This window comes from Balearica regulorum, chromosome 3 (genome assembly GCF_011004875.1).
Source record: "Balearica regulorum gibbericeps isolate bBalReg1 chromosome 3, bBalReg1.pri, whole genome shotgun sequence".
Classification (NCBI taxonomy): domain Eukaryota; kingdom Metazoa; phylum Chordata; class Aves; order Gruiformes; family Gruidae; genus Balearica; species Balearica regulorum.
The window spans coordinates 68216104-68231131 of NC_046186.1; the positions used below are offsets into that span (position 1 = coordinate 68216104).

A 15028-nucleotide genomic window follows, 5' to 3' on the forward strand; every position below is an offset into this window, starting at 1 on the left:
CAACCTAAATGGACGCAATTCTGCTGAACATCTTTTGTTTTTTTTTTTTTAAAGCAGGACAATTTATTTTACAACACTAAGAATTTAAAGTTACTTAGTAAGACTTCACAGACTTCACAGATTTTATGCCCTACTTTAAGTGTCTGTGAATGATTAATAGAGTCAGATCTTATCTGACTCTCTTAAAGATAGATTCTTGGCATTGTTCAAACCAGGATTAAATAACATCATTATACCTTTTCTCTTTCCTCCTAGTTCTGGAGAAGATTTGAAAGAAAGTGATGTCTTGATTGATGTGAACTCAAAAAACTATCCGGAGAGGAAAATCTAGGATTTTACCATCAAAGACATAAAAAATAGGTTACACCTCTCACAGTTCAAGGATTCTTCTAGTAGATGCAATGGTATCTTAATATAATTTACAATCAAAATGGCATGCATGTTGTTGTTTTAGTTTTACGCACACTAATAACATTTAAATACTTCATATAATTGTGTACACTTCCACATGAAGATAAAATGAAAAGTAATTTCCTCTTTTACTATTGTCATTGTGCAGTTTTTCTATGACCACCTTTTCTAAGCTTTTATTACTAAGGTTTTATTACTATTTGTGGCAAAGTCTAATGCTATTCCAAAACAGACACAGGGTTTTGAGGTGCTTTTTCCAAAGAAGGGAAGAAGACTTGAAGTCAGTTAGGTGCTGTCCAGATTAGAAAAACAGAGTTAGTGATGATAGGTCAGCTATACAGCAGAGATAATGCCTACTTTTTTTGCAATAACTGCTTAACTGCGTAAAATTTTGTTTAACTGACACATTACATGGACTATTATGAAATGGTTTTGGATTGGCTTTCAGAAGTACTGTGGACAGGAAGTTTCCCAAAATACTAAATTTTTGCCTAGCAACCCAAGCCCCTATAATTAGACCCTTAGATACAGACTATAAATGATGATGAAAAGATACAAAGAAGGAAGCTGGGGAAGAAACACTTGTATTTATTTACATTCTTTGCTTGCTGTTAAAGTACTGACTGTTATAAATAAAAATACACTTTACCTGCCCGTACTGAATCCTGCGAAGTTAGTATACCGTTTGATAAAGGAACACATTAAATTGACTGATTGGTAACTGCACAGCAATTTATATCCATCAGCAATGGCAACTGAGAATTACTGTGGCACAGCCATGAAAGAAAACAGAAATGTATGGTTCTCGTAGTGTTATGATTCCATTCTGACAAAATTTAGATGTTTACTAAGAACTATTTACATAACTTGGGAGAATGAGAATTTTGAACACAAAGATGTACTTTAGAAAACACCATTCGTCAAGATAAAGCTTAGTAAAATTCATGGGAAGTAAGAATTTTCCCGTTTTATTTAGTAAAGTCCGTGACGTTACCTGTCCCACAGACTTAAACAAAAAAACTCCTTATGAGCCTGCTACAGAAGACTTGATTTAAAAGAGGCTTTGACAACTTTTGCCCATTTTCCCTCTGTGCGATTTGGGCTCTCGGGAAACTGAGCGTGGCTCCAACGACGGCCGGGTACCGGGGACGGGACGGGGGGCTGGGAGCGGCACACGAAGATAACGGCGGCTGAGGAAAAACCTCCGGTGGTCGAGAGGGTGCTTTACCGGGTACCGGCCGCCCCAGGTTACCGCCCGGGCTCCCAGGTGAGCCGCAGTTCCCTCAGCCACCAGTACGCCACTCCTCGGTAGGTGTGCCCCAGCTTCCCCGCCCTCTTCGCCGGCACCTCCTCCGGCCTCGCTGGGGGGCGACAGCGGCCAGCCGGGCCTCTGGGGGTGGCGGGTTCCCACCACTCCGAGGAGGAAGGGCGGCTGCGTGTCCCAACCCAGCTCCGTTTCCTTCCGGGTTGCGGCCCGCCGCCGCCTCCTCCTCCTCCTCCCAAGCCCTGGGCCATGAGGGCGGCTGTCAGCGAGGACGCCCAGGAGGGGGCAGCGGCGGCGGCTCCGCTGGACCCCGGGCGCGGGCTGCCCCTGCCCCGAGGGGCCGGGAGCCCTGCGGCGTCCCAGGACAAGCTCTTCTTAATCAAAGGTGCAGAAAGCCCTCCTCTCCTCCCCTCCTTTGCCTGCACGGGTCAGGGACGAGCAGCAGCGGGTGCGGGAGCCCCGTGGCCGCCCCCGGCCGTGCCGCTTGCCCCGGCCAGCCGTGCCGCAGCGTCGGCGGAGCCAGCGGCCGGGAGGAAGGCGTTCCCGCGCCCTCATTGCCGTAGCCCGAAGTCGTGCCCGACTCCCCCGTCCCCGGGGAGGAGTCAAGGCGTATGGGGACGGCCTTGGCCAAAGCTGCTGCATGCAGTAAGCCCCTAGAACGCCGCTCGCCTTTTCCCTCCCCTTCAGCGGTGGCGGCACCCGTCGCCCCTCAGCCACCCGGCCCGGTAGAGGGACAGGGCACAATGGGGACCCGAGGCGGGTGGGCCCGCTCCAGGGCGGGGGCCGCAGCCACTGAGAGGAGCCGCCTCCTTCCCCTGCCCCGCAGCGGAGCCGCGCAGAGAGATGGCGGCGAGGGGTTAAGGGAGTTCAGCCCTGCGGGGCTGCCAGCGGCGCCGCGCGGGGTTCCGCGCCCAGCCCTGCCGGGCTGCCCTGAGGCAGTAGGAGCCGTTGGGAAAGAGGCGGCTCGTAGGGGTTACCGACAGCGCCGAGGAGTCCTTAAAGCAAAGTTTCCGTAACAAAACAAGCGGCTCTCCCGGGCAGGATCCCAGCCGCGGCAGCTGAAGCGACGGGAGAGCCGGGCCTCGTAGCAGACTCAAAGTCTCCGCAGCCGCACGCACCCACGGCCGGCGCTCCCGCTGACCGCCCGGGCTGCCCGCGCCCCCTGGCGGAGCGGAGGCCGGAGCTCCTCCCGCTCTCCCGCCCAGGCTGCCCCGTCCCAGCGCCGCGCCGGGCGGCGAGTCCTGCGGGAAGGAGGAGGGAAGGGAGGCAGAGCACGGTCAGACGGATGTACCGTACCTCCCTGCGGGCACAAGGGAATAACGTCTCTATGAGCATGCTAATGTGGGGGCACTGTTCCCTGTCGCCACACAGTTTGGTTACCCCTTGCAATGGTTACCCCTGCCCCTCCAGGGAGGCCGTGCATCGAGCTCCTCCTCTTTGAGGAGAAATTAAGACCAATTATTATTTCTGAAATCAGGGGAATGTTGGTTAGTAGACCTTGAAATGTAAAACGCAGTGGGCATGTAAAGCTCAGACTGTGTGTGATGTCTTCCTGCACCCAGGCAGAAGAGATACTTTATAGATTTCATTGACACAGGTACAGCAAACTTCTCCATGACAATAGCAGGATAATTAATTTTTAACAAGCAAGACCTAACATAAACATGTTTTGCTTCTTCCTATTCAGACCAGTTTTTTTAATTACCTTTTAGGAAAGGGGAAACAGGCTGGGTATCAACAGTTGCAAAGGAAGAACTTTTAACCCCCTGAAATTTTTTAATTTTAATATGAATCAGATGGTTTTGTACAGTGTACCTAGTCTTTGTAAGAAGCCTTTTCCTTAAAAGTGGGCAGGTATGGCTACATGTGCCTTTGATGCAAGAACTAGAAGGGGTCAAGGGACCTCAAGTGACTTTGGAAACACTCTGAAAGAACTGAAAAGTGAGGAATGCTTTCTGTTTTGGGAAAGCTTCCTGCTAGTGTAATCTTCTTTTCTTTTCTTTTTTTTTTTTTTAATAGAGCATTAGAACATAAAATGAAGAAAGCTGAAGAACAAATGTTACTTATGGAATGGTCTTTAGAGGTACTGGTGGATTTCCAGGTGGCCCTTTGAAATAACAAATGATGCAACAAATAATTACATCTTCCTTTTGGGGAAGGGTGAGGTGTAGCTACAGAACAAGATTTTAGTAGCCTGGCTCTGGAGTGAGAGAGAAATTTCAAAGCACTGTGAAAAGGCATCCTGGGATTTGAATGATTTGTTTGTGTGTGTGGCTTGGAAATATATACACTTGCCATTAATTTCCAAAATGCTCTATTTCAAAATATTCTTTCTTGCTTTCTTCCCAGTTAATGTAAATAATGTAGACAACTGTCTTTCCCTTCAGCATGTGCTGACAGATCTTAATTTTTCAGGTTTTATTTTCAAAACAGCTTTGGTTTTGTGATGTTTGTGGGAGTTTTCTCCCCTTAAGAAACAAAATCTTAATTTTTATTTCTTAAACTTTTCTTGGCAGGTGGAATTTTTCTAGGTACCGTTGCTACAGCAGGAATGATAGCAGGTTTTGGCACCACACTTGCCATGACAAAAAAGAAGAATCCAGACTGGTTCAGTAAGGTTTGTTCCTTTTAAACTGTTTTCCAATTGTCATACGCAAGACATGAGAATGTATCAAATGCTTTATAGAAGTGTTGATATATGTGCAGTTTGGCTGTACAAAGTTGATGGTAAGAGCACTAGACTTAATTGAAGTCAGTAGGGGTAGGATTCATTTAAAAATCAATTCAGAGTTGGCACTGCTAACTACTTTAGTACTTGAAATTAGTTGAAATACGTAACGCTTACACTGTTTGCTGGAATCGTACTGCTGCTATAGAATGGAATATAATTGGTCTGATTTGATTCTGTGATGTGAACACACTTCAGTGATGAGCATGTATCACCTCAGTGATCCAGATCACCACACAGTCCCGCAGTGCTACAATGAATTGGGAAGTGAGGTGACTGCAGTGAGGATGGGAATGAGGAGGTAGAAAGCCTGTAAGCTGTGGAATATGTAAGTGGAATCATTTAGTCAAAATTTAAGCTCTCCATTCCCTTCCCACAGTGTAAGGGGACTGATGAGAGTGAGAAGTGGCTTGGTGCTATGAGATCTGATGACCAAAAATAATCTGATCTCATGCAGTTACTAACAGGATCCACCTGAGCATTCTGAAGAAAAAAATTGCAAAGCAAAGCTATCAATTATACTGTGTTAGCTATCAATTATACCGTGTTGGTATATTAATCTGAAATACAGCATATTTAATTGAAGAATGCTTTTTTCCTCACTAATGCTTTGTTACTGCCAAAAATGTCAAAAGTAGGCCCTTAAATTGATCAGTCTTGTCTGAGCCCGTAAAATGCAATGTGTATTAAAAATGTTTTTAGGGAGCTGAGACCTCATCAGTTGTGGTTATTTTTAAAATGTTAATTCAATAACAACGCATATCAAGAGAAAAAAAAAATCTTCCATTGCACTTTGTATCAGAGCCTTTGTATCTGATTACTCACAATCTCCTTTTGTGGTCAAAGAGCGTGAGATCCTTCCTTTGCCATCCTGTTTTCCTCTGTAGGCTGCCATGGCATAACTCATCCACTGCCTCTTCAGCAACAATAAACACGTATTTCTTTACTGAAATAGACAAAATAGAAAACTCCATGAAAAGTTATTTCACAAGCTGTAGAAATAGATTACAATAAGGAAGTTTTCTCTCTTTTTTTAATATCTTTATTTTTAACTTCCTTTTTCCTGAGTGTTGCATTTTTTCCAGCTTGCACGTATTCTTGGCTGTCTGAGCTGTCCTGTTACCAGCGTGAAATTTATCGAGAGTGACATTACATTGACACCCGAGAATATATATGCTGGAAATGGCACCAAGTGATACATACCATTTCGATTTTTTTTCTGAAAACCTGTATCTGCTACTGCCTGCGCAAATGAATTACAACAGTTTGCTAGCAAAAATACGTGATTGCTGGGCCCCTCAAATACTGCGAAGTGTAGAAAGATGCTTTTTTGTCATGGTACGTGTAGGTGAGCAATTTCAAAAGGAAAGGCTAGACTTTGAGAATGACTTAACTGTCTATAGAGGCTTTCTGAGGTACCAGTGAGGTAAACAGTTTTGCAGTAGCATTCTTACTTAAATTTATAATTACTTACTGCAAGTAATTTTCAATAACACATCATGTATAATAGCAAAAGCGTAACTATGAATAACCACAGAGGATCGCATCCTTCTTAGACATTCAATGTCTAAATATTATTTTTATCCACGTTAAGGTGAAGCCATAGTTTGACAGATACTTTGAGCAAACATCAGCCAGCATTGCTATTGGAAGCAGTAATCCTACCAGCCCTTAGTTTCTGACAATTCATTCTTGCTCCTGTAAAGGACCAATACTTGTGCTACTGGGTTGGTGAGATGGTAGTGATTAATTCTACATTTTTTTTACCTGCATTAGTTTTAGTGGAAACAGTCTTCTGATCCCCTTCACTGCACAGCTACTGTGACTCTGCTGGCACAAGCTTGGGGTAAGGTCTGAAGGAGTAAGAATTGATGCTCAGTGTTGGGAAGAAATGCGAGACCTATTCTTTCAGCATCTTTGCTGGCTTGTGCCAGTTTTTCTGTCTGTGAAATGGCAGCATGGAAGTCAGGTAATAACAGGAAGCAAACATAATACAGCCTGAGACATTTAAATAGTTTTGTCAGAGAAAAAATAGCAATTTAGAGGGGAAGCTGTAGCATTGCAGCATTGTGGCTTCATGACAGCGTTCAGACTTCCAGGAAGCAACAGTATGAGTCCCTACTCTTGTAGAGTAGCATTAGCGTTACTGGCAAGAGATAAAGCTGAAATTGCACCTACTGTACCTCCTCCATGGTAGTGAAGTAAAGTAAATGTAAGCATTTGTAGGACTGGCACCCAAATTGACTCAAAACTGAGATTACATAATCCTGTTTAGTGATGAACCACTGCAGAGATCTTCAGTTAAGAAATGGCTGGGAGGGGTGTTAAAACGAAATGCTCAGATGCCACAGCCGCCTTGTGATAAGCGTCCAGTTTTACCACCATTTATCCAGGTGTTTAGTTTTATAATGGGTTAGGTCATACAAAACAGTGAACATGCTGAATACAATCAACCAAAACAGTTGACCACACTATTTATTTTAGGCACTGCTTCCTTTCAGGCACACTGTTATCCACAAGGGGGTAGTTAAAGGATTGAGACCCACTTCTGAAAAAAACAATGTAATTTCTCCTTATCCTACTTCCTGCTTATATCCTCCAGAAAAAAAAAAAAAAAAAGAACTATGAAACATATATTTTGGTAACCAGATCAGCTAATTCTGCCCTATATGTTCCTGGCCTGGTTTTTAGAAAGACTCAAGTATTATTTAATAACTTATTTTTGAAATTAAAGAGTTGCTTTAAAAAAAATATAGGAGCAGTAATGAAGAGGAAACAATCTGTGCGTCAAATAACGGGCTCATGAATAAAACTCAGTTCTCTTAAAAATGTTCTTTTGTTGGTGACATCTTTTTCTCCCATGCTACTGTTGTCTTTTGAAATTTCTTAGCGTTTCATTAATCAGCTTTCTTGATGCTCTGAACAGCATATCTGATAATCATATAACAAACTGCCTTGTTTACAGAAATCCTTATCTCTGTACTTAATAGCCTGAGGAATCAGCTTGTGACTGAATGCTGTTTGACTGCTGTCAGTAAAACCAGATCGATTGTTTCCATTTACCACTATTTTCCTGGGACAATCAAGCATTTAAATAGTATTTGTGTAGTTGTTTATTTGCCAGCAGTTTTATCAGATAATGACTCCTATTTAAAGATTCTGTGCAGAGGATATTTTTGTCCATTCATTTCCCATCTTTCAAATGGGAGAAATTTTTCTGCGTGTTGTATATGATTAGACCATGGAAGCAGGGAAAATGTCAGAAATAATCATCAGCATTTTAAATCTATTCAAAACAGTCTCTACTGAAAGAGTTATGAAAGTTCATTAGCTGTGGTAAGGAAATAATAGGACATGGTATAATAGTGTGACTAGAGATCTCTGCTGTTTGTGTCTGTGTGCATGTATGTGTATGCTTACAGAGCATTGTTTTGTTAACAGCTTCCACTGTGGGATGTTCAAATCAGAATAAATAAGGATCAAGACACATTTTGCTTGTGCCCTTTGCAAGTGTGTGTTTGCGTAACTGCCTACACCTAAATCCTAAAGAAAAGGTTAATGCTGAGCAGTGTCTGAGGATCATTTTAACATTTCAATAAATACAAAGTCAAAAGGAAAAAAAAAACTACTGGTGCTATTTGACTGACCAGATATCATAGTGATAGACACTACATATGTTTAATTATATCAAAGGAGAAAGAAAACCATTAAAAAAAAGTATTTTAAAAGCAAGACTACAAAAGATATTTTTCCCCACTTTTTGTGATAAATAGAAAAGTGCTGCTCTTTGGCATGTTTTAGAGAAAATTTTTTTCGATCCTTCCGCAAGTTAATTCCATTTTTCAGTATTTTAGACTATAAATGAAATAATTCTTTATTGAATATATTTGTATGCTTGCAGTCTCATTTATGTTTACCTCTGAGCAATAATTTTTTCCCAAGATACCCAGTAAGTAAGTAGGACTGTTCAGTTGTGTAAGGATCATAGACGCCAGTCTTTAACAGTTACCATCTAAAATCTATGTTTCCATGTGAAGAATTGAACAGTGATCCTTTGGGAAAAAACTAAACCCTCTTGCTCACATTTACCACTATGAGCAAGAGGATTGTGTCTGTCCTACTGCTGTTGCGGGCTACACAGATTGAAGCAGTCCTGTACCAAATAGGTACAGTAAGGTGGGTGTTGTGAGATGAGAACGGCTGGCTAATGGTGCGGTGCAAATTGATTGATGTCAGCCAGCACGTGGCTTATGCCCTTGGTAGCTGATGCCCTTGGTAGCTGCAACGTGCATTTATGTGCTGTGACAGAGGAGGTTTCATTGTGGTTGGAACCCCAGCATGGCTGAGGCTCCGTTCTTCTTGGCCTGAGGTGGCTTTTCCAAGTGACAGTGTTTTGTGTTTTCAGGACACACCTCGTGGCAGACACTTATGCAGCAGTATCTTAACAAATGGTTAGAACCACCTACTCTTCTTTCTGACAGAAATGAGAAGTATGGAGACTGCAGAGCATTTTCTATGTTGCCACTTGGTGAACTGTGCAGGGGAATGGGTTCAGCGTTGTTGTTGCTCTTTACAAAATTTTCCTAAATAATTTACAGAGCTCCTTCAGAGTTGCAGCCCCTCAAAAGTAGTCTCTCAGTCATTGTTATACCCTCTCTGTGTCAAGATGAAAGTTACTCAGGTTCTTCCAGTTTCCTAATCTGCTGTTTCAGGAGTGCAGCTAAAGACCTGTAGGCCAACGGTAGCCCACCACCCTTGCTGTCCCAACAAAAAGTACCAAAATCAGTGACGTACAATGATTATGTTCCGATGTCAGTGGCATAAGGGCTTGTGACTGGTTTTGATTCAGTTTTGTATTTTGACTGGTATTTTGATAACTGAGTGTCAGATTCTTGTGCCCAGGAAAAAGTTGACTTCAGGATTTCTGGGTAATAAAAATCATCCCCGGGCAGTACTGGCAACCATGAAAGCTGCTCCTGGTGGGAAGGCAGCTCATCCACCCGCTTGCTTGGCTCTTTGGGTCTGCTGGCAGCTGTAACAGTTTCTGTGGCTGCACTAGTACAGCTGGCAAGTCAGGAAAAATTCTAGATCACTAAGTTAACTTTTTTTAGTTCATTTTTTTTCCCAATTATTGTTCACTTTTTCTTGATCACTTTATTTTTGGTTATAGGGGATTACTGCCACAGCTACATTACCAGAGAGTGGTTCGTCACTGGCCTTACGAGCCCTAGGATGGGGCTCACTCTACGCGTGGTGCGGAGTTGGATTGCTCAGTTTTGCCATCTGGAAGGCCCTGGGTGTGCACAGTGTGAGTAGCAAGTATGATCCCCTCAAATACCGTATTCTTCCTTTGGTCATGCATCTTGGGGTGGTATCTCTATACTACTACAGCCTAGGGGTTACACCTTCTATGACCACATGTAGAGGGACTAACCAGATTGTGTGCACACAGGGAGGGCGTTCTTACATCTGCAAAAAATGGGATGTTGTGGGAGGAGACCATTTTGGAGGAGGAACAGTTTTGTCCTGCTTATGTTTATTTGCACAGATGTTTCAGATTCTTCACAAAAGAGCCAGTGTTCTAATTTAGAGACTAAAATAGTAGCTGCAAGCTTTCTGTATCCTTTGCTTATTGAATTGAAGGCTACCCCCAAATCCTGTCTTTAGAGCAATCTGTTTATTTGTCCAAGTTCTATTTTTTGCATCAGGACACTGGGGACATAAGAAAAACTGAGAGGAAGCTAGCTTGCTTTCTAGTGCATTTCTGGAAGGGGCAAAGGGGCAAAAGATTGAGTTTCATGTCCAATACAGTGGTGGTCAATCACATGCCACATCAAGGCAAAGGAACTCTGGAAGAATCTGTATGTCCCAAGGGGCTAAGGCTATCTTTAGTAAATTGCTTATGTTCCAGTGTTTCATAGTGTTGAGAGTGAACACTAAAGTTCATCTGAGCATTTTTGTTTGCCCCTATTAATGAGCCATGACTTAAGAGTCCCCTGCAGCTATAAGTTTGGCAGAACTGTCTGCATCCTCTTTAAGACTAGGAATGAATAGACTGCCTTCCATGCAAATTATATATATGTTGAGCAAAGTGTCTCCCAAAACTAGAAGGAGGAAGATACTACTCCATCCCAGTACTGCTCTCAGTAATATCTTTATTCAAGTTCTCATTTCTTCTCCTCTGCTGATGTATCCTGTAGGTCATGATTTGAGTCCGAACATACAGCACTACACAATCCCTTATTCTTTAGTTTCCAATGGTGATTCTCAATAGGAGACAGTAAAGGAAGGTAGAACACTACAAAAACATAGCAGGGCATAGGAGGTTCATATAACATTTTGTTTAAACTCAAGTCCTTCTTGTGAGGCTGCAGTGGAATAGCAGAGAAGGAAGAGAAAGACTGGGACTACTAGTTTGTACTCTGCACGCTGAGCTGGAACAGTCCACTCAGTTTACTGTCAATTATATTGTCAGCCAAAAGGATTCATTTCACACTATGCTGCTGATTCTTATTTTAGTTCTGTCAGAGTACTTCTCGTCCTGCCAAAGGACAGCGGAATCTGACCCCTAGTCTGCAATTTATGTTAACTGTTCTCAGTAAGCTTAATTTTTACTTCCTTGAGAAGTACTGGCCTAGACCCACAGTTGCCTGGTTTCCCTATGAGGCTGCTTTCCTTGAGACTGCCTGACAGGGAACAGCCACATAAGCTTGAGATGACCAAGCCCCGGGACATGTCAGAGTCTGATGGGGGGCTTCTGGCTACCTGACAGCAGTGGCTGTTGTGTCAGAAGCATGCAGCACGCTGCTGTATGAGACTCGAGCATTTGTAGTCAGAAAGCTGTGCCTTATTATATTTCTGTGTTGTGTTACTGTTGAACAGAGGTGGGGGAAACTCTGTTTTAAGAGGCTCTTGCAAATGCCTGTTAGTATTGGTTTCTGTTGTGGAGTGCTTACATTTCACCGTATTGCACAGTGAGAACTGCAGACACTGAAAGAAGCAGATTTCTGTCAAGAGACCATGTCTGCATGTGATTTGGAACAGCTCTCTCCCTGCTCTCCACTGATATATTTATTGCATTCCCTATATACTTTTAAATTCCCACTGCAGAAAGGAAACATGTACAATAGTGCTACTCATTATAGCAGAATCAAAAATCAGCATTTGTAAATTTCCTGTTACACGTTTCTTTTTCCTGTTATACTATATATCTGTTAAAATCAAATATATATATGTTTAAAACTGCTGGAGGTACAAAAATGAAGTATTCTGACCAAAGTGAAGAGGTTCATTAGCATTAAAAATGTATTTCTAGAAGAATTAATCTTTGATTTTTGATTGTTGTTGATGCTTTTTGCATACTGCTTTAACATAACACTCAGGAGCAAACACTGACTGTTGAAAAACAGTATTTTTGTGCTTAAATATTTTCCTGAACAGCTGAGATTAAATAAGGGCTATAAGGTGGCTGGTACATTATTAGTTTCAGACTTTTAAACATATGCTCATAAGAAGGGCCTGTTTATTTTATTTATTTTCTTATTTCAGGGGAACTTTGTGATACTTTTGAAAATTCTTAATTGCTATCATGTAAGCAGAGATAATAGATTAACAATCAGTTAAAATACTAATTTTTAAAAACACATATGTTGTGTCTAGTAATTTATTAGATGGCCGCAAAAAATAAAGTGTTATGTGTGGGAAACTATTTATTCAAGTTATCACTGAGAGAAGTAAAATTCCTTTCCACATTAGCTGTTCAGACCACAGAAGACACCATAGATTTTACACTAAGCCAACATTTTCAAATGAACATTTTAATTTCGGTTAAACATGTTAAAAAGAGGCTCTCACAGATGTACCTAAATAAAAATGCCTTGAGTCTTCAGTATGGTTGCGTGCTGCGAGTTCAGTTGCTCTGTAGTACACGCAGGTTCCCAGTATCTGTAGAAGCTGGAGTTTCAAACGTAGCATCAGGTATCTAGATTTGAAAACTATGAACTTAAGGCAAACTTTCTCCTCTGACAGCACTATACTATACATGGCCTGAGGGGACACGACTCATTTTGATGCCAGGAATCTGTGTGAACTTAATAACTAAAGCTTTGGCAGCTGGACGGAGAAGAGGTTCTGCGCTGCCTCTTCACCTTACTGCCTGTACGTAGTAACCAGCTGCCTTTGGGACCTGCTAATTAGTGGTCTGGCCTTGCTGGACAGCAGCTTCAATTCTTTCAGAGCTACTGGTAATATTGATAACATTACTGACAGCTAATATAGTCTCTTGATATTAAATTGTTTCTCTTGACATTAAATTGTTAAGCATAATAAAATTCTGATTGTAAGCACGGCAGATGTTTCATTTAGCAAACAAGAAAGCTGCTTCTGTCAGACGTAGGACTACAGTAACTTCCGTGCTCTCTCAAATCCGTGGCCTACTCTGTCCCAGTGACTATCTTGGTTGGGATCTTAGCAAATAAAGGGCTGACCTTCACTTGCAGAGTTTGGAGGGGAGTTCTGAGTCAAGGAAGACTGAGTTGCTACATGTTGTGTAATGCTTCATGGCATCTCCAAGAGAAAAATACAAGAAGCCACAGTGGAAAAATCAGGTGTGATGGGTTGGTAGGAATCACAAGAATAGGAGCGAGAGAACTTGAAGCGTAGCTGGCTTGGCCAGGAAAGCTGTTGAGCAGTTCCACTCCTGACTGGCTGAAGTTGGTGCACAGCAGAGCTTGGGTGGCTCTGCAGCAGGAGGACAGCAAAGCTGAATTTGGAGAGGTGCAGTGTAAGATGTGCTCAGTGCTCTTTGTGCCTTGAACTCTGCTCACGTTAGCCATGCCCTGTTTTGAAACGATGGACCATTCAGGTGGCGTCACTGAATTGTCCTAGTCCTTATGTCAGCGAACCCGCTGTAAATCCATTGTTACATTGCGTACAGGAAGAGGTGGTAAGCATCACCCACGCACCTGAGAGGGTAGAACTAAACTAGCAAGGTGCCGCTACGATTTCTGGTAGGGTTTTTTTGGGGGGGGGGGGGGTGCGGTGGGGAAAGCCTGTATGTCTCTTCAGAGCTGCCGAGCGCCGATGGGCAGAGCAGGGTGTGCCCCGGGGCGGGGGCGCGGGGGGAGCTCTGCTGCACCGCGGCGCCACCTGCTGGCGCTGGCGGGAGCAGCAGCACCGGCGGCCCGTGCGCGGGAATCGGCCCGGCTGCTTCTTCACGCTGACGGAATGAACGGGTTTAATCGTCCTATAGCCGCACGGAGTTTTAAAACAAGCATTGCAGTAGTGGAAAACTGCTCTAACCGTTAGTTAGAGCCCAGAAGAGTGGTTTCACGTGGTATCGTTGCTGAAATGCAATGATTTTTAATGTGCGGGGATGTGTTTCCTATGAGCATAAATTATCGACGGGATAGTGAGTGATTGATAAAAATATGTATTACTCTAAGCTTTGTGACTGTTTAAATTATCTTGTCATTACTTACAAAGTCAGAGGTGAAATGACAAGAGCAAACTGGCACAATATTTCCTTGATGAGTTATAATTGCTGTAATTAATCTATGTCCATCATTCTGAAGCAGCATCACGATTGTTCAGCAGTTTGTCTCGTGGAAGGAAACTGAAGCCACAGTTCAGGGTGCCTTGTCCGTACACCTTCTGAGACAGCCTGTATTTGCCGCAGAAGCAAGTCGTTGCTAAGATCTGTTCCAGACGCTGAGGTGATGCACCAGCTTTGGTGATACTAGATTTTTATTTGATCTTTGTGGGTTTTTTGGTGCTGTGGCAATGCCTGCTTCCAGCTTTTAAGTGGCTTTATTATTAAAGGTGGTTCCCCGTAGCTTTACAATCTGCTGCTTTTTATGCCAGTGTGAAAACCCAGGGGTGGTAGTAGGTAACTGATCTTTATATCTTGGTAAGGGATATAAAAGATTTTACGCTGTCTCAGGTTGGGTTGTTAATATCCCCTGACTGCAGTTACCACTGTTGTAATCTGAGGGCAGGCTGATAAGTAGTAAACCCTACTAAATTCCAGTCAACTCTTATCCCTAAACGGAGAAGTGATGGATCAGTGAGGACTTGGTTTGATAATGTTTTAAGTTCTCTTTTTCGATAATGTAAAAGAGAAATCTTCATTTTCAGAACCTAGGAGATGGTGGTTATCTAGTTTTATATTGTACCTTTTGCAGAAAATAACCAGCTGTCAGTAATAATCAGACTTTTTAAACTCTCTTCCTGCAGTCTCTTAGGAAAATAATTTAAAATCAGTCCACCTTTGATTATCTCTGGGCATTGAAGCTCTGTCTGTATTAGCAAGTAACATTGACCAACAACACTGGGCCAGTGAAGCAACTTGAGGCTGAGGACCTGACATCTACGACCATTCCAAGGCATTTTTAAAATTTGAACTGACTCTGGCCTTGCTCCAAGGCTTGAATGCCTATTTGCAGTGCGAGTATGTTATGTGTGCTCCTAGAATGCATCTTCAGTTTTGTGTCACCCTAAAGAAACCCAGTTCATGCATTTTGGGACTGTTCAGCAGTACACAAACTCATGACCAGTAAGCATGGGAGATTTGATTCCAAAGGGCACTCCTGACCTGAACCCTGGGCTTGTCCAGGCACACCCACAGC

General features: G+C 42.8%; 1 protein-coding gene across 1 annotated transcript in view; it reads left to right on the forward strand.

The window, feature by feature from the left end:
* Positions 1-1800: 1800 nt before the first annotated feature.
* TMEM242 (transmembrane protein 242) overlaps positions 1801-15028 on the forward strand; it is a 29440-nt gene continuing 16212 nt past the window's right edge. Inside the window, exons 1-3 of the mRNA XM_075748340.1 lie at positions 1801-2060; positions 4192-4292; positions 9574-9711. Coding sequence (XP_075604455.1) covers positions 1925-2060; positions 4192-4292; positions 9574-9711 — 375 coding nt within the window. The 5' untranslated portion in view covers positions 1801-1924. The remainder of the gene's footprint in view (positions 2061-4191; positions 4293-9573; positions 9712-15028) is intronic.